The sequence below is a fragment of the Acanthochromis polyacanthus genome, chromosome 1, assembly GCF_021347895.1.
Source record: "Acanthochromis polyacanthus isolate Apoly-LR-REF ecotype Palm Island chromosome 1, KAUST_Apoly_ChrSc, whole genome shotgun sequence".
Taxonomy (NCBI): Eukaryota; Metazoa; Chordata; class Actinopteri; family Pomacentridae; genus Acanthochromis; species Acanthochromis polyacanthus.
This window is the reverse complement of record NC_067113.1, coordinates 56,563,147-56,583,382: the sequence shown is the minus strand read 5'-3', so window position 1 is coordinate 56,583,382 and position 20,236 is coordinate 56,563,147. Positions and strand designations below refer to the sequence as shown.

The following is a 20,236-nucleotide window of genomic DNA, read 5'->3' as shown; positions in this document are numbered from 1 at the left end:
TTGAGATGTGCAAAGAAAATTCATTTTCTATCTCATTAAAAAATGTGTGCCAATGTCATGAACTCCGCCAATGTCTGCGGTGGAGGGTAGGGGATAAAGTAATAAATAATTAAGTTTGACTAATTTGTTTTTAATACAGAGGAGTAAGTATTTGTGGTTCCAAACACACAGCATCTCTGCAACAGAATGAATGTTATGAAACAGCCAAGTATGAATACTGGAAGTGAAAATGATCAGATAGAGAATGAGGTTATCGGTCAGAAATAACATTCCCGTAGCAAGTGACACATTTTCCATGCAGAGAGATAATGAAGTTGTAAGTGCTTCTTGTAGGATGTTTTCCTGCTCTTCCTGAAGGTCTACTGAAGTCCATGGACATTTTAGGGGACATGATGACATTGCTGGACATCCAGAGCACCACTGGGCAGATTGTCCGGCAAATCACGCTGTCTGAAAGTATTAGTTCTTACGTTAAAGTGCCTGATTATGACTCTAAGTGACACATCAGTGTTAAACATGCCAACAACCTGTTCTCATCTTTCTTTTCAAGTCTGTATCATGTCATTTGAATTAAAACTGCATGTTAAGGCGTCATTTTAGGGAGTGTCTCTGTACCGGTCATACTATCTGATCATAGGAATTTAGAACCACACCTGATCAGGATTAACTGATTAACTGAGAATTTTTCACCAGTGAAAGAGCTCAAACATTATTTTTGTGCGTATTTGGCTAAATTTAAGTCTAAAAATGAGATTTTTCAGCTTTTTCTTGAAGTCAGAAAAGGACATCATTTACATGCAGTTTTTGTATTTGTGCTTAGTGGAGTTTTTCAAAAGGAAAAACTTAAAAAAAACTCAACAACAAAGTTTCAGTGACTATGTAAAATTGATTTTCATGCTTCACTTATAAGATCAGCTTGTTTGAAAGACTATATATGATAAGAGGATTATTTTTCTCTTTCTCATACTTCTTTTGTTGTATTGCTGCTGTTTTCATTTAAATGCACAACACGTGCTAGCTGAATCGTTTAACTTAGGTGTTTTATTTCTATCGTTTCCTTGACAAAATGAGAAGTAGGCCAGCCTGTTTTTTTTTCCCCACGCCTGAGTGACTCATCTCTCTCATACACGATCTGTGCAGAGAGTGCAGCTCAGACGGACTCGGACTCCTCTCAGTCCGGAGCGAAACAAAGTTGGGATGAGGATCACCGGACAGAGCACTTAATGACACGTCTGAGCGAGAGAATATGGATAAACAGGCCAAATTACTGTCATCGAGGCTTTTCCTGAAGCACAGGCAGGTAGAAGTTGTTCTCAACCGCAGTGTTTTGACGTGGAAGGAGGCTGACAAGGAGAGAAAACGAAGCTCTGGCATTTCTGAAGGAGGTAAGCCCAACTATTCAGAAGAAAATTACTTGGGTGGTAGTGTAATAATTATAAAAGCAGTGTTAAAACTCTATATCTAGTGGAAATGAACTAATCCTATTTGAATAAATACTTAAAACACATCCTATATATTTATATCAGATCCTAACCAGTGATCCTCATTTGCATTTAAGCCTATGTTTCCCTCATTTGCCATCTGTACCCATTGTCACACTTGCAAAAACAAAAAGAAGTGTAAAGCAGCTGTTCCCCCCACTGTGCAGCTCTTATCAGGATCGTGCACATGTTGAGGCAGCAGCAGTCAGCTCATGTAGCTGCTGTAGAGGAGGTTTGTTCAGCTGACAGCAGCAGGTCACAGGTGGCTTCACTGTCAGAGGGAATTAGGAGCCACCATAAGCCGCATACAGCTTTTTAATATGTCAAGGAGTTCATTCATAAAGCGGAGGGTTATGCGTCTTCGAAAATATCCACATTCTGAGCCTTTTTAGACAAAAGAATAAGCCTGGAAGCTTTTGGTTTGTCCAGAAAAGTTTGGGAACGTTAAATGAATGGGAATATTCTCGCAACATGTTGTAAAATTGACCCAAATTTAAAATATAAGCCCACAAAAATGAGGATTTCAGCACTAAATCGACATTTTTCTAACTGCACACCAGGAGGCAGTTGTACTAACTCTTTACTACGTCAGTTATAGTTCTAAGTTGTGAAAATCTCAACTTTTTTTTGGCTTTTTTTGCCTTTAGCCCTTTGAAATCAAGTAGTTTTGGGGCGTTTTTTTGTCTTGTTACATGTTTACTCACTTTGGGCTAGTTTTTCACAACAGTGCACCTCTATGGTAACAGCATAACTGTGGTTAGAAGTAGAAGGAATTCAAAAATGTCTTCTGTGCAGTATAACAAAGTTATAATGCCATAAATCACAAAAGGAGGGAAAAAAAGAAAAGAAATAGTCAAGAAATGTGTAAAATGTTTCCAAGTGTCCACAGTTTACAAACACAGATGAAAAATGGTGACTATAAATATTTTACTTCTTACATTTTTTATTTGTTTTCATACTTGTCTCCTGTCTGTTCGGTGGAAACACTGCCTGCAGTTCAGCACAGTTCATCTTAAAGCTCTCTGAATTTTTCTGCCCTGACTGTTAATCACACTGGAGTCAGTCATGATGTACCTGCTGTGCCACTGAATTTTTAGTTTTTTACAGAATCTGGTTAGTGTAAATTATTCATTATTGTCAAATTTTTAAAGAAGACATATTACAAACAGATTTTTGATGAAATATTGTGATTTTAAGGTTAGATTTGGTTTATTCTCCAAAAAGGAACTGCACACCCCAAGTGATAAGTTCATGGACTTTGATAATTCTGTTTTGTTTGTTTTTTTTGTTTGTTTTTTACAGTTTTTGGGTTGGATAAAAGGTGTATTTTTGTCAATTTAATAAAAAGATAACCTGTTTTTCAAGCCCATCTGCATGTTTTAGGGCTCAGAGGTTTAGTATTTGGACCAGTGAAGAGGTCAAACTGTGTTATGACACCTCTCTTGTACATTACCCAATGCACTCTGACCTAAAAATTACTTTTCCCTCACACAATTAAGTTTCTTAACCACTACAAACCCGATAAAATGGCTTTTTGTTGTTCGAATTTGATTGATTCGGTCCAATAACGTTTGGAAAGTGCAGAAGAACAGTATGATGTCATCCATGAGTCAGTATAAAGTCCTTCTTGAGCACACTGTCTACTTAAGATAATCCAGTTTATATCTGTTCCAAGGGCCCAAACTTGCAGACACACGCTCAGAATTCATGTATCTCATGAAAGAAGCTTAGAAATATATTTTTAAGGGTTTTGTGCCAGTTTAGCAACTTTGATCTAATGTCATGTTAAATTCTGGTATCCAAATATTATTATTACCCAACCAAGAAGCTAAAGGACAAAACTAATGCTAGTTTGCTAATGAAGAGCTTATATTTAAGCTACAAAAACCTTGTTTCTGAAGATTTAAAATTACACTTCATCCACTTTTCAAATTACAAAACATATGCTCATGTCAGACAAAATATCTGCACAATCTGATTTTTGCTACCCATTCAAGCAGTCCAAATACAGCTATCTCTCTCATGGATTTCTCCATGTATCACTGTATAAATACAAGTCATGCATACACTGCCAAAGTAAATAGAAATCTGTACCAGTAGCAATCATTTTGACACCAAACAGTGCTATTTTTGCCCTTTATTCAACATTTCATGAGTCTGTTTACACGTTTCTATTGCTTTTTAATGCTTTATAAGCTACAAATGTTCCCTGACTGCCAGTTTACATGTTGCTGAAGTTTCTACTGGCTTAGATAATTAACTTTTAATGTCACAAACACACCGGTGATGTGTTTGAAAACAGCTGTAGGTGCAGGTTGAGAACCAGCTGCTCTCCCAGCGTTCACTGGATTAATGGTGTGTGTAATACTGTTGGTTGTCAAAGTGGCGCTTCACATTTTTGGCCCCTTTTCCGTCGTCTGCGTCCGACAACTTCCACTTAATCCAGACGTTCTCCTAACCTCCCGAGGCTAATGTTTGTTCATCTAGATGAGTTCCTGGGTCTGCAATTACTGTAGCGTATCAAGTGGAGTGATTACGGCCGCCGCTCCTCACTCCGGCTCCAACCTGCCCATTGACCTTCCTGGAAGTGGTATCAAGCGCCCTATAATAACCTGCCATAAAGACTTTCGTTTATTGAGTCAATGTTCAACACGGCCACATCAAAATCTCTCCCCCAGCGGTGATCGCGGTGACGAGATCAGGTCAGTTTACCCAGGAGTCAGGGATCAAACAAGGAGACTGTGTCAGTAATAAATATCTAGGAGGTTCAGCACTGAAAAAGAGAGAGAAAGAAGTGGTGTCACTTTCATTCCAGTGACTTTCCCTGCATGTGCGAGCATAAGGGCTGATCGTATTTACTTTTCTACACTTTCTGTTGACTCTGATTATCATTAGGAGGCAATACAGTCGAGTTAATCAGTGACGACTGGAATTTTCCCTTACGTCTCTGCACAAAGTTTTTTTTTTTCCCCCTCTGTGGTTCTCTTTTTTTCTGTTTAATTTAGATTTAAATCAGCCTAAAATGTTCCCTAAATGGCCACAGCTTCCTGTAACAGCAGATATATTCCAGATCCATCAGTAAATCAGGAAGTACAGGGATTTCCCAGTGTAGAAAATACAGACATTGGTAAGAATTTAACATTTTCTATCAGCCAGAAAAGTTCTCAGCAGAAAATCTTGAAAATTTCTTAGAAAAGTTTGTAAAAATGGTGACCAGATGCCTCCAACTGCGGGCAGGGTTCATTTATAGTCTCTCTATTATGACTTTTTGAAGTGATGGAGGTTTCAAATTAAAAGTTTTCCAACATAGGTATCTAATAAAAGAAGCTTGATAATTTATTTGGGCATTTGGGCCACTTTAGTAACTTTAAATTGTTCTGTAAATAGCCACAGCTTTCCGTGACAGCAGAAATATTCCAAATGCATTAGTAAATCGGGAGGAAGAAGGTTTTTCCAGTGTGGAAGTTACCATATTCTTTCAGTTAACATCCACAAGTTGAGAAATATTTAAGCCTGAGCTGCAGCGAAAATATGTTCTCAGAAAAAAACATCTGAAAATTTCTCAGAAAATTCTGTAAAACTGCTGACAAGACACCTCCAACTGCACAAAAAGTCAGTTTACAGTCTTTTTTATTACGTGTGCATTGTTGTTTGTTTTTTAAAAAATGTTTTTTTAATGTTTTTGAACATAGAGATCTAAGAAAATAAGCTTGGGATATATTACTAAATATTCCAAATGCATCAGTAAATCAGGATAAAAAAGCTTGTCCTGTGTGGAAAATTAAGATATTGGCACAAATTTAACATTTTTTATCAATTAACATTGACAAATTGAGAGACATTTAATAAATCAGGAAAAAGAAAGTTTTTCTAGTGTGGAAGTTATCATTTTCTATCAGTTAACATCCACAAGTTGAAAAACATTTGAGCTGCAGCAAGAAGAAGTTTTCAACAAAAAATCCTTAAAAGTTCTCAGAAAAGCCTGTTGAACTGCTGATAGAACACCTCCAGCTGTAGAAAAAGCCACTTTATAGTCTCTTTATAATGATCTTTTTCAAATGATGGAGGTTTCAAATGTGTAAAAGTTCAAGAAAAAAAGTATTTGTGTGGCGACATATAAAGTTCCTGGTTCTCGTAGGAATACGAAGACACAGCTTAATAAGCAAATCAGGAGAAAGAAGATTGTTTCAGTGTAGAAAATGAAGATATTGGTACAAATGTAGCACTTTCTGTAGTTAATATTTACAAATTGATACATATTTGAATCTGAACTGCAGCCAGATAATGTTCTCAGCAGAGAGTCCTGAACATTTCTCAGAAAAAATCAGTTTATGGTCTCTTTATTCGTAGTTTTTTACATGATGGAGGTTTCAAATTTTATAACTTTCAGAGAAAAGTTTTCGAACATAGGCATCTGGTGACAAAAGCTTGAAAAATCGCTAAAGCTTCCCACAACAGCAGAAATATTCCAAAATCATTAGGAGAGCAAAGGATTTAACAGAGTGGAAAATGAAGATATTGGTACAAATTTCACGTTTTCTATCAGTTAGCGTCCACAAATTGAGAGATACTTGAGACTGAGAGCAAATCCTGCAGCATGACTCAGATTTGACAGCTCTCCCTCAGCTTGTACTTTCTATTTGTGCCCAATATGGTTTCCCCAAACATCAAACTGACACACAAACATCGTAAATGCCGAGAGGGATTGTCATGAGTGGTATACATCAGTCTTTTTTTTTCGACGACATTAGCGGATGATGCTGCTTGACATTTAGATGAACTTGGCGGAAGCGGAGCATCCGTCACTCAACAGGGAATCCTGGCCTGGAATGCTGTTTGTTTACTGTACACTCACAGACAAACAAAAGCCAATCACTGAGACGTCGCAGCCTCGGAGCCAAGAGTAAATCCAATGTCCACATAAAGCCTGAGTCACTGCTCTGATATAATGCAGTACGGAGTCAAATCTTGAATAAATCATCGCATATGCTGTAGAGAGCGGCTCCCTCCTTCCTCCAAATCTCTCTGCTTAGCAAGTAGCACTTCCTCAGGCCCTCTAAGCCTGGATATCTCTGCCAGCCAGGGGTGGTTCAGATAGTTGCTTTCCCATATGGCAACGCCGGAGACAGATCCACTGTGTTACACTGAGGGATTCACTTATAGCGATACTGAAAGTATTGGAAATCAGGCTGAAATATGATATCAGAATAACAGAATTTTCCTCAGTGCCTGCAGTAAAATCCACATGTAAAAAAAGTTCTGATTTTGTGCATCAGTCGCATTTCAGGCTTCTGCTTTGAATGGGGCGATGTTGTGAGTTGTGGGTCAGCTGTTTGTGGTGGAAAGTTGTGGAAAGTTAAACTTTTTCAGCAGCAGTGCAGGCACCATACAATGAAACCATGTTAAACACAAAGACAACTCCCAGAACAACATGTACGGCCATCATCAAGTGTTGACTGTCCTGTCTATAAGTGTCCAGTTATGTTTACGGCACAGTAAGACTATTTATTCAACGCATAGCAATGCTTTGAGCTAAATGCTAACACTGTGCTAGGTGTCGTTAAAAGCAAAATGTAAAAAAAGAGAGAATAATCTAGCACAGCACCAAAACTATTGTCTTGATGATTAATACTCTAAAATGCTGGAAAATTAATTAAAATTTCTATTTTAAAAAATTTACATTTTCTATCTTTAATTTCATGAGAGAGCAAGTGTCTCAAATTCACAAGTTAATCAATGTAAAAACACAGATGCAACATGTTTTTTGTGCTAGTCATCACTAATTACAATATTTACAGATTTACATTTGAATTTATTCTTTTTATTTGTTAAATAGGAAATATTTGTGAAATTGCGAAAAATAATAATGCCAAAAAAGTGGCTTTTATTAACAAAATGAATTTAAAAAGGTCATAGTTTTCCATGTTATTTTATATTAGATGTGTAAATTCACTGTATTAAAAGGAAAATTCCATTAAATTATATTTTTACAGTGTAAAATGCTAGAAATTGCGATATTAGCATGTTAATAAATAGTCAATATAATGTTTAGCATTTTTACGAGCTGATTGTTCAGTATGTTAGCATGCTAATATTTGTGTATTAGCACTAAACAGAAAGTACAGGTGAGAAAAAATGTACTGTACAACACTTTGGTTCAGTTCTTGTTGCTTTAAAATATACTAAATACATTTAACTGGTACTGATGGAGGGCTGCACAGTGGCATAAGTAGTTATCACTTCGCCTTGCAGCAAGAAGATCCCTGGTTCGAATCCTGGGGTGGGCCTGGGATCTTTCTGCATGGAGTTTGCATGTTCTCCCTGTGCATGCATGGGTTTTCTCCGGGCACTCCGGCTTCCTCCCACAGTCCAAAAACATGCTGAGGTTGATTGATGACTCTAAATTGCCCATAGGTGTGAATGTGATTGTTTGTCTGTATATGTAGCCCTGTGACAGACTGGTGACCTGTCCAGGGTGTCCCCTGCCTTTGCCCAAGTCAGCTGGGATAGGCTCCAGCACCCCCCGCGACCCTAGTGAGGATAAAGAGGTGTATAGAGGATGGATGGTACTGATGGTATATGATTAGAAATAATAATTACTGGATTCACATCTTTGGGATACATCCTGTGGGGTACATAAATGGAAATTGCATCGAAATCCACAGTTGACCTCACCCAACTGGTCGAGGCAGATGGCTGCCCTCCCTGAGCCAAGTTCTGCTGGAGTTTTCTCCCTCCTAACAGGCAGTTTTTGCCAAAGTATTTGCTCAAAAGGAACCATTGAATTTGTTGAGTTACTCTCCACAATATTGTATTGCAAGATCTTGACCTCAGTATAGGAAGTATCCTAAGAGGACTCATGCTGTGAATTCTACAACTGATTTGAAGGATTTCTAATCCACATGCTGAATATCAGTCTCATGTAGGTTCCAGAGGCAAACCAAAAGGGACAACCAAAGTTACAAGAATTCATCTTCTGGAAACAATGAGCACCTGTGCAAAATTTGGCAACAACAGGAGATGTTGAGATGTTTTACTTGATAAGTGCCACTTTTCATGTTGGTTGGACTCGATCAGGAGACCAGGAAAGCCATATTCCCTGAGGATATGCACCAAATGTTATGACACTAACTGGTTTGGTGACAAAAATCCAAAGACAAACACATTTTATGCCCATTAAAGAAGCTGAAGTTGCATTTCACCCTGCAATAGTGACTTATATTGACTGAAACTTTGGCCATAGCAGTAAACCAGCAGTATCGTTGCACCCCGAGTGACTGTTCTGCTGTTCTTTTTACCTTCCACCTTGCGTGTCCTTTTCTTCTCCATCTGTTTGCCTAAGCATTGGCTAAACAAACCCGTTGTGCCTGGGAGAAATCCACATGTCTTGTTTGACAGCTCACTGCCATGTGTACCCGGGCAGATCTGCGCTTTGTAATCTAAAGCTGCTGCTCAATGCACAGGCCTGTCTGTACGTTGAGAGACGGCCGCACAGCGAGGGAAGAAGAGGAAGAGGAGGAGGGAGATACGGGGAAATAAACACTGCCAGAAAACGACAGCTGGAGATTGGCTAAACTGTGCCGGTTTCGATGCTGCATCACTGGCGGGATCTTTCTATATTTACGCTGATTGCATTTATTCACCGGAGGCTGGGGTCAGTATAGGAGCAGAGAGTGGGACCTCTGAAGCTAATTGCCCGACAAGCCTGCATGATGCTGTGTCGGCGGCAGCAACTCTGTAATGCGCTCAACTTCAGTCCATTATAGGGCTGAGCTTTTTGCAAGTGCATCTATATATACATGATGGTGTCTTTCTATCTTATCTTACTCGTGTTACATGCAAGATCTAAAAGCAAAAATGGGACTGACATAAAACAAATGTAAACAGTGTGGGAACAGCATTTCCTTAAGCTTGCACTGGCTTGTCCTCTAACAGACTGTCAGTGCCAAAGCACAGCAACAATAAAGGGATTACATACTGATCCACTGTGTAAAGGGAGGGGTGTGGAGAACAACAGCAGAATATGAATATGATGACAGCTCGCTTGTCGTCGGGAGGAGTGAAAGAAGGTGAGGCCAGGCGGTGTGTTGTCAGATTTACCATATGCACAAACACAAAATCTCTTGTGCAAATCCACGAACATATACTGAGTTAACATCAAAGTTGGCAGCAAAATCTGACAATCTGTCATGTTTTTGCACTTGGGTTGATGAGAAAATGTTTTTTTTTCAAACACCCATGTGTTAAACATGTTGGGTGTGACAAAGAGTTCACGTTGGCTCGAAGCAGGAAACTCGTATTTTCAGAGGAATCCTGTCAGATGGGATGCCACCCTGTTTTAGGGAAGCAGGATGAGCAGGATCCCCGAACGTTTCTCCCACGTGCACCTGTACAGGTACTTGTTGATCCGACACAACGCTCGTCTCTGATCTGACACGTTTTCACCAATTTGAAGCGAAGGCGCCGCTACTGAAGTAATAAAGTGTCACAGGGGAGGAAAAAAAAGGACTTATCTTCCACTGCAGAGGCTGGGATTAAAGGCCCAGCGGCAGAGCTTCACACTAACATTTTAAAACAGCAAAGCTTCGCAGGCGTTTGTGTTGAGTTCAATTTCGGTGAACTTTGACATGCAAATTTGTGCCATTTAAAGAATAGCAAGCGGTCTTGACAGTGTTGACCTTTGAGGGAGCAGGAAGCCAGAGAGCCCAGAGAAATGGAAGCTTTTGTGGTTTGTTTGCTGTGTCCACACATGCAACCAGTAATTATTGTCATTATTGATGAATTAGTATTTTCCCAAGTAATTTTGCCGTCGATGAAGTGCCACAGAATTGTGAAAATGCTGATTATAATTGTGCACAAATGCCTTTTTTGTCTGAGGATGTCCAGTTTACTACACATTTTATATGTTGAAACCAAGAAATATTTGGTGTTTTTGCCATTTGACATTAATTGACTAACTTGTTGCGCATTTTAAATGTCACTTCACTAAATTCAATGGTTCACTGACAGGTCACTAGGTCACCAAACTCTTTAAATTACATATTTCAGGAATAAACTTTAAGGCTTGTAGGACCAGATTTTAACTGAGGGACACATAGAAAACATTACTGAGTACATAGACTTAAAAGCACACTTAATTACAATAAAAAGTCCCCAATTATCATTTATTTTTATATCTTGAGGCATCAGTCAGTTGGTGGTTTTCGTCATGTAGGACATTCGTTTCAATACTGGATAAAAAAAACTCATACACAAAAGGCTCAACATACTATAGATCCTACTTTTTGAAACTTGTTTCCATTCTTGTGCTGTTGTTGTGTCAACATTGTCTGCAGTTCAGCCCAGTTCAGTGGAAAAAGTCCTTGAATTTTTGTCATGTGGCTGTTAGTTGCAGCCCAGTAAATGATAACTTCATGGTTGTGGCAAGAAGATTTTTTTTTTTTTTTTTTTTTACAGAATCTTGTTCAAGGAAATAATTAACTTTTTGATGAATTATTAAATGGGACACATGTAATAAAGAGGTTTTGATGAAAGATTATGATTTTAAGTTTCCTAGTAGAACAACATGTCACAGATGAGCCGTTTAAACACGGTCAGAAAGTACAAAATTTAACAGTTCTTTCTGTTTTTTTGTCATTTCTAGCTCTGATAACTGATATAATTTTGACTTCCAAATTCACTGGTTGGTTTCTGAGTTCAGAGGGTTAAAATTCAACTGACACAGGCACAAAGGAGCTCTTAATCTGATCCAATTCACCCTGCTGAACTCTGTATCATCTATGTGATGGCAGCAGATCATAGTCAGAGTCCAGAACATGGGATAGATCAGAGAGGATTCTCTTTATCTGTGTAAGTACATGCTGTTCAAAAAGAAACTGAAGGTAAAAATGATCTTATCTTTCTGATTGTAGTCTGAACCAAAGGTGTTAACTTTGATTTGGATGAAACAGAACAACTTGGAACAATTTCTAAAACAGATTTCCTTGTGTTTTTGTTCTACATGAGTGTTCCAGGTTCAAATAAGCAAAGCAAAAATAGCCATTTCAGATTTTAAAAAAGGTCTAAAGAGAATATTAAGACAAAAGGCAGGACTACAAACAGTAACTTGCAGGAAAGTGTACCATGTTGTACTGTGTCGAGTTTCCACCAAGGTACAAGCCTTTGTACACCAAAAGGTAACCCGCTGTTCTACCTTTTCCCAAATGTGTGTCTGTCAGAGTGAACAACGGCTCTTGGATTACAGGGTGGATAGTATTTCTACCTAAAGAGCTGAATTCAATTGACCTCTGAAGCTCCATTACGTTAACACAAAGATCCTCGTTGTTCCATTATTGTAGGAGATAATTATTGCCAAGACCAGTGGCTCTCAGTCGAGTACTGCTGAGTTTCCAGCCCTCCAGGTAGCTGAAGGGCCACTTCACTGACTTTAAACTTTATTGCTGCCTTCAGCTTATAATATGGAGCACTTAAACAAATGCCTGTCGGTCACACGCAGATTATTAGAAACCCTCCACCTAAGTGATACAGACATGGACTGAATAGAGGCTAAACATGGAGCTGGAATGATACAAGGCTGTTTTAGAGCTGTCTGAACCTTTGTGCAATAACCTTCCCTATTAAACCCAGTTACATAAGAGTTGGAACTGATTGAAACATGTGGGTCTCCATTGGTGAAACTCTGAGATCACGAATGCTGATTGTGTAAACTTGGAGAGAATGACGAGGACAAGAAATTGTATTTTTTCTGCCTTTTTGAGTCTTTACCAGATAGACTAGCATAACAAACCCTTCATTGTTCTATTTCCTACATGATCATAGAACAAGAAGTATGTCCAGCATGTCCTATTTGTTCCGTTTTTTTTGGTGCTTTCCTATGAACCACCTTGTTCCTTCCCCAAGTTCCTGCAGTGGAAAGCTGGCAAGAGTTTATTGATGCTTCTGAAAGTCTATTAGTGGAGGTAGTTTCCAGCACAAGTGGTCAAAAGATTCAACTCAGGGAGTCGGATGAACACTTAAAATATTATTACTACATTATAAACAACAAAGTTAAGCAGACGTTGTCGCTTGTAGCTGATTACCTCCTCAACTCTGATGGCTAAAGATTATCACCTAATAAATCATACTCATTTGACTTATGTTGTTGGGTACATTCTCCAACCTGTCGCTCTTTGAATTCTTTGAACAGTTGGCATGTCTGTCCTCACGATGCTTCGTCTGCGTAGCTTTAAAACACATTTTACAGACTGATTTTGTGGTGTCCATTGACTTCCACTGCTGGCTACATAAGTGAAATAACTCTATATTTTGCTTTGTGCATTGGCTTTATCCACATGCTGTGGATGGTCGGCATCAGAGCTAGGATTTGCGGCCATGACTTGAGGATATAAAAGCTGCTGGAGAGAATAAAGCATTTGGTGCGTCCACCAAACCTGCAGGAAGTGGAAGCAGATTGCTGCAAACACATAGTGTCCTCGCTGTGGCACATTGGCTTTAATCATCGAAGAAACAATTCAGAAAAATAGAGGTGTTGGTACCAATAAAATGGGATTGAGAGTTGCTTTTAATGGCAGAGTATCGTGATACTTTGCCATTATTGGTATAGAAGCGATCATTCTTGGATAAACTCCTCAGTCTGCGGTTCTATGCAACTTGTGACAAATCTTACAATAAGGAGTCATGAGTCAGAGACCATGGGAACCGGCACTTTGTCGTATATGGTCATGTGCGTCACGAGTTCACAGAGGATGTAAGATCCCATTGAGTTTGCATTAGAGTTGCTAATCCATCTCATGTGGCTCCAGTGGAAACTCTCTCTGCACCCCTGAGGACTCAGATGTTTGCAGCTCAGCGGTGAAAGGCTCTAACAGTGCTGGAGCTGAGGATTACATTCACACTCAGGACAAAGAAACTCACTGCCACTGCCAGAATTTGAGGTCCGGAGTCACACATGGCAGGTTTACTGAACCTTTCTTTGTGCTTCTCCTTGTCCTCGTTCCATGTGATTGTCTTTTTGAACTTGGCCTTATTCCCAGGGCGGCTACACTGAGCCTCTTGTGTGGAGAAGCGGAAACCTGACAGGCTAGTGGCAGTTGTTTTCCAAAAAGCACACTATACAAATGATATTTTGCATTTTCTTTTGTACATTTCTCAGTGACAAATGTTAGGACCAAATAGATTTCCCTCCATGAGCACATACAGCCTGGACCAAAACTATTTGAAGAGTTACACATTTATTTTTGACTTTGCACTTAAATCTGTTGATATTGAACACCATGTTTACTTGAAACAAATATTTACGTGGCTCATTCAACAAGGAAGTGGCCCAATGTGTGGCCCAATCTGTGTACGCTCCTTTATTACAAGTAAGGAACTACTCCATACATCTTGTTGGTAGGTTTGGAAGGTATGTTATCTTTTGTTAAAAATTCCAGAAATTCCCCCATTTATAAGAGCAAGAAACTGTAGAAAAATGCCGCACCATCGAGAAAATCATCTAAGTCTAAGCTAAAAATCGGGATATTTCATCAAAATTCATTCATTCTACATGTCTCATTTTTAAATTTGTCAAAGATAAACTGTTCGCTCTCATCAGAATCTGTAAAAAGCTAAAAATTCTGCACTCATCAGCACAACAATAAAGCCATGAGTGATTCAGCTACAATCAAAAGTCATATAACAAAAACTGAGGGACTTCTAGCTGAACTTTATTGAACTGCAGGCAGTGTAACAGAGCAGACAGGAGACTAATATAGAAACAAATATAAGTAGTTAAATATCTATATTCCATAAAGCAGAACTGGTAGTACCTATGGACGTTTAAAAAAATGTTGCACATGTTGATTCTGTTTCTTTTTTTATTTTTGTAATAGAACTATTTTTTAAAATGGCAATATATTTTTTGCCTTTTTTATGATTTATGACATTGTAACTGTGGTACACTGCACAGAAGTCATTATTCAGTTCTATCTACTTCTATTCATGGTTGTTCTGCTTACATAGAGGCGCAGGACTTTAAATTACAGTGAAAAATTAACCCACAGTGAGTAAAAATGTGGCAGGAGAGAACAACTTCCAGACACAGTTTGGGACTCAGAGGCTTATGGCTTTATTATAGCAGTTTATTTCAAATAAATGTGCTGAAACACAGAATCTGGACAATGTAAACTGTCCAGATTCAACCTGGACTGTAGCTTCAAGTGTTGAGGAGCAGTATACTTATTTTCTTACTGGAAATTGGGAAACAGATGGCCTGGTTTTTTCGATAGCTAACAAAAATTTGCCTACGACCACCTCCCAAGCTCACTTGTTTGTGTGTAAGAATGACTATTATAGATATTATTTCTTCCTAGTAGGCAGATTTAGTTATTTTGGAAAGTGCTGGACTAGCTGTTGCCCCCTGTTTCCTCAGCAAAAACTGTTTCAGTTGCGCATTTTGTGGATGCTCAGCACAAATTTCAAGCCAGACCATTGAAAATGAAGCGACAAGGTGAGGAAGGAAACAGAAAAATGATGAAACTTAGCTCTGAGGGCCAAACTAGTAAAGTATTTGGAGTAGAGCTTCAGGATTTAGCAAGGTCTCAGAGCCCATGACATGAACTGGGAGTGTTGGGTGAGCTGGCATGACATGACCGTTCAAAATGATGAAAAAAGGAATCATATATGCACCTCATGATGAAATGCTTGCAGGAAATGAAGGCTAGCCTGTCATATTACTGCAGATATCAGAGCTCCCAGATATCAGTGTGGCTTTACAGCAACACAACAAACATCTGAATTCTCTCTTCTAAGTGCAGAACAAGTTCCAGACATTAGAAAATAAAGCCTTCTCCTCCCCTCTAGTTCCTGAAAAGCTGACTTTCTGCAGATAGCAGACCACTCCGGCTCACAGCGGCACACTGAGCCCCGTGGTTTGAATAGGCGGCACACACTGGCCGGCTGCCAGCGCTAAGATTCTTTTCAAGCACAAAGAAAAGTATGTCAGAGCAGAGCAGAGAGGATCTGCCTTGTATGGCCGAGGGCTTAGCATGTAGCTTAGGGACTGCAGAGAGCTAAAAAGTGGGGGAATTTGTGTGTGGGGGGGTGTGTTCTCCGAGTTTGTGTGGCGATGGGAATATTGCGTGTGTGTTTGTGCCTCTGTGAGTGTGTGTGTGTGTGTGTGTGTGTGTGTGTGTGTGTGTGTGTGTGTGTGTGGCAGGGTTAGTGGAGCAAATGTGGGAATGTCAGCTATTGTTTCCAGTTCAGCTTGTTTCTGGGGTTCATTTGACCAAGTTGCCCAAAAGGAAAGAAGAAAGCAACACTGGCTGCGCTGACGCAGTCCACAACCTTTTTGTCTTTGTGTGGATGTAGATTTTTCCTACAATGATTTCATACATTTTTCAGATTTTCCGAGCCCGGCCGCTTCAGATAACAAACATGTAAATGTGTAAGATACAAGATGAGATAGTCTAATAAATTCCACTTGGTGTTTTAGCACAAGTGTAGACGTGCAACAAACAAATGCAAAAATAATCTCAAACCTGTTACACTTTGTTGCCGCTATCTACTTCCAACATTTTACCGTTAAAGATAATCTGCCTTCGCTTATCTATTCACACTTGCATGAAATGGTTTTTGACATGTTGGAACATCCTCCTCAATGCAGAGCAGCGATTTTGTCAACGCATCTTGACGATAAGTCCGCCTATCAGAGGCACATGTAGCATGACAGAAACAACAGTCAAAGTGTAGAAAGAGTCCCCGTTATCTGAGTTTAATGTCCGTAATCTCCTACACGTGTTTAGACGGTGTGCTGAGATTGACAGTGCAAACAGTAAACTTCCTCAATGATCTGTTTGTTTAAGATGCTCCCCTAAGACTGGCTGTAAACATCCACAGGGCAGCGTGACATCTTTGTGTCAAAATGAGCCACTGTGGACTGTTTTCACTGAAGGCATTTTCACATGTCACAGTGGGGAAGACACAGGAGTAAATACAGAAAAATGATGCCTCAATTTGCTTCAGTTTCAGGGCTTGGGGTTCTGCATGATGCTTCGCTATCACATGGTCATAACTGAATTGGACATTTGAGTAAAACTGAGCCTGTATTAATGTCATTTCTACTGAGAAGAGTTTGAGAAGCATAATAGCTTTTTTTTTAAATGCCAAAATTGCACCATTTATCAGAGGAAACTGTAAAAACAGAAGGAATAATTAGATTTTCAATTTTCCGACGGTCCTATTCATCTGTGACATGCTGTTCCATTAGAAGACTTAACCAAATCTAAGCTCGTAATGATGACATTTCATCAAAATAACCCCTGATTTGATGTCTCATTTTTAAAAATGGGCAAAAATGAACCAGTTGCTCAAACCAGATTCTGTAAAAACTAAAAAATTATGCACTTTTTTTTCAACTAAGAAGTCATTAGTGATTCAGCAAAAACCAACAGTTACACATCAAAAATTCAGGGATTTTATGGCAAAACTGGGCTGAACTGCAGTCAGTGTTTACACAGAACAGACAGTAGATAAGTACTGAAGCAAATTAAAATGCAATATCTCTAACATTTGAGGCCACTGTATAACAAGAAGAATGTTAATCTTGATTCCAGATTTGTCATGTTTTTTGGTAAAATCAGAAACCAAAATGATCATATTTATGGCTATATATCTGGTCATACTGCACAATGAACATTTTTGAGTTATTTTTGTTTCTAGCCATAGTTGTACGGTTTCCAAAAAGAAGCAGGGTTTATATTCAAGTGTAAAATGAGCCCACAGTGAGTAAAAAATGTGACAGGAGCAAATAAAATGCCCAGAAACTTCCTGGAGTTCATATGGTTAACGGTAAATGCTAAAGTTTGGTGAGTCCGTGAGGGCTGAGGACTGTCCCACTGTCAAACCTTCAAGTGCATATGGGTTCTGTTGCAAACATTTTTTGAGCCCTGATGCACTTTCCAAAGTCTTCATCTCAGCAGACGTTGCCTCAGGGAATTACCCACAGTTCACAGTGCTGTGACTTTAAACACGAGGTTACCAGGGGAAGCCTGGAGGTGTTAAAGACAGTAAACAAACAAGTATGAAAGTAGAAACCAACCCTAATGTAAGAGGAAAAGAGAAGTTCATATGTCAGTGTAAACACACGCACAAAGCTGCGTCTGTTTGTCTTTGATGCCATGACGATGAATTTCAATTCTGCTTTCTGTGCTTCAGCCATGAAGAAACAATAGGGGAATATGTGGTTGCCACGAACAGCTTCACAAATTACTATTTTATTTAAGCTCATTTTTACCTCTGCCAAGGAGGTTATGTGACACCCGGCATTTGTGTGTCTGTCTGTCTGACTGTTAGCAAGATAACTCAAAAACGCCAGGGCAGATTCACATGAAATTTTGAGGGGCTGTAGACTATGGTAAGAGGAAGAGCTGATTTAATTTTGGTGGCAATCTGGAAAGGATCCTGGATTCTGGATCACTTTGAATTTTTTAGTATGTTTTCGTATGTGGTCCAAAATATGACAAAAACATCATAGGTTAGTATGTAGTCCAACAAATTGGAGCAAGGAGTCCAGATAGCTCAACTGGTTAAGAAGGTGATTCATAAACAGAACTGTGTCAGAGATGCAGGTTTGATTCCAGCTCATGATCCTTTACTGCATGGGTTTCCTGTTTTCCTCTCTATCCTTGGCGGAGGTCTGCACTTGCTGAGTGCTTTTCTTGTAAATGTTTGTCATTCTAAAATGCAGCACAGTTTGAAATGTAAACAAAAATTTACATACTAGTGCATATTAGTGTAAAAAAAAGGCTTATTATTCATGTTAGTTTGTTATTTTTTGGAATATACACTGTAAAAAATGTAATTTCTAGAAAGGTTATCTGCTTTTTTTAAATACAATTTACTGTTACTTCACAGATGTTTCCTGTTTTGCTAAAGTTCAGTAAATAATTAGTATTTTAAATCTGAATTTACATGTTGACGACAACAAAACAGTAAATGAAGTCCACCTTAAAAATCCCATTCTGTTTTCTTTCTTTTTTTTTAACAAATGGTGGGTTTTCTCTTATAACATCTATGTCCATAAAATTTGCTCTTTTTTAACTGAATTTAAATTAGCAAAAATATTATTTTACAGATATTTGCCATTAGAAAACATAGTATAATTAATTCTGACTTTACAGACTTTCCCTGTTTTGCAAAATTACATTATATCTAGTGAAATCCCAGAAGCAATGTGACTAAAAATAACAATAATACATAAACAAAAGCAGGTCAAAACTGTAAATAATGTCCACATCCAAAATCAGTAGTTTTAAATTTGTATTTAGTGATTTAACAATTTTTGATCATAAAATATAAATAGAATAAAAAATAACATTTCAGAAAAAAATAAATAAGTCAGTAAATTACTTTAAAAAATATTTTCACTCTTCCTACACTTTTTGAGCATGATAGTATCATTATATTTACACTGATATATGTGCAGAGCTGCTCAGAAAGCAGCATTAATGACCAAAGTACTGCCTGTAACTTCAAAATTAAGAGTTTCAGTGTTTCTCTAAATCCTCCTGTGACCCTGAACAAAATAACCCCTCTGGAAAATGAGTCGTACAAGTCGCAATAACGCTCGGTTCATTACGTATTTTTAATCCAACAGCAACAATGAGTTTGGCAGAGCAATCGGTGCAATTTCTCAAGTAGTTGAAATGAAACTCCTCATTCTTATTATTTTTTTCCCTCTCTCTTTTTTTCTGAAATACAGCTATTACCCACTTGGCCATAACTCTTCTTCCTATTTGTCAAAGTGTGAATATCGATGGCCATAAAGTTATTCATGCCTGCATGGCGTATCATCTTTATTTGAGAAAGAAATGAAATCCTATTCCCTCAGACTCCCAGGAGAAAAATAATATGTCATGCCTCCCTCCCATCCATTTCCCCATATAAGCTGAATAAATTTGTCGGAGAGGCTGGAATGCCAGAATGTGATGCAGCTGAAGAGGTCAGTTAAACTCATTGCAAGGAATATTGTCCTTCCTTTGTACAAAAGTGCATTTTTTGATTTTTTCCCCCTTGTCAGTCGCCACCTATTGTGATTGAATGTTCAAGATTCCTAAAGAAAAAATGGAATCTGTCTTCCTTTTCAGCAGCTCAACTTATCTGCAACTTTTCTTTGCTTGTATTTGAATTTTTTTCAACTCATCCTCCTCACCAGTAAAGCTGTTAAGATAATGCATTTCCCTGCAGTTCCTTTATTTTCTCTTACAACGCAGTAAACTAACACTGATTAAACTCTGATGGCGTTTAGTCGCTCTATAAGTTGGCGGACCCGCCTCATCTCGTCGCTGCCAGGAGCTCCCAGGTCATTCAGTCGCTGCCAAACTCTTTCATCCCAAAGTCATTTTAAACTGGCAGCCTAAATCTTATTCCCGTGGGAAAGACCAACAAGGAGATGCATTTCCATTCCCAAACATTCGCAAGCTCTCTCGGGATGTAGCTGTTTTATTCTCCATTCATTTCTGCCTTTGTGAAATAAATTCTAGGCCGCGATTCTGAAGTCGCTTTAACACAAGAATCCTTTGTAATGGAATGGATAAAGCCTGTATAATTCTAACCCCCCAAGCAGTTTCTGGGCGTTTTTTGCTCCTTGTCACATTTTTTAGATTGGACTCATTTCTTACTGCAATATAAAGATCCTCTACCTTTACAGAAGCAGTAAAACCAAGACTGGAAGTAGAGAGAGCTCAAGGATGTCTTCAGTGCAGCATAATGAAACTAAT

General features: G+C 38.6%; 1 protein-coding gene across 1 annotated transcript in view; it reads left to right on the top strand.

Moving 5' to 3' along the window:
- Nucleotides 1-1,136: 1,136 nt before the first annotated feature.
- cerk (ceramide kinase) overlaps nucleotides 1,137-20,236 on the top strand; it is a 53,035-nt gene continuing 33,935 nt past the window's right edge. The window contains exon 1 of the mRNA XM_022193889.2: nucleotides 1,137-1,385. Within this exon, the coding sequence (XP_022049581.2) occupies nucleotides 1,247-1,385 (139 nt within the window). The 5' untranslated portion in view covers nucleotides 1,137-1,246. The remainder of the gene's footprint in view (nucleotides 1,386-20,236) is intronic.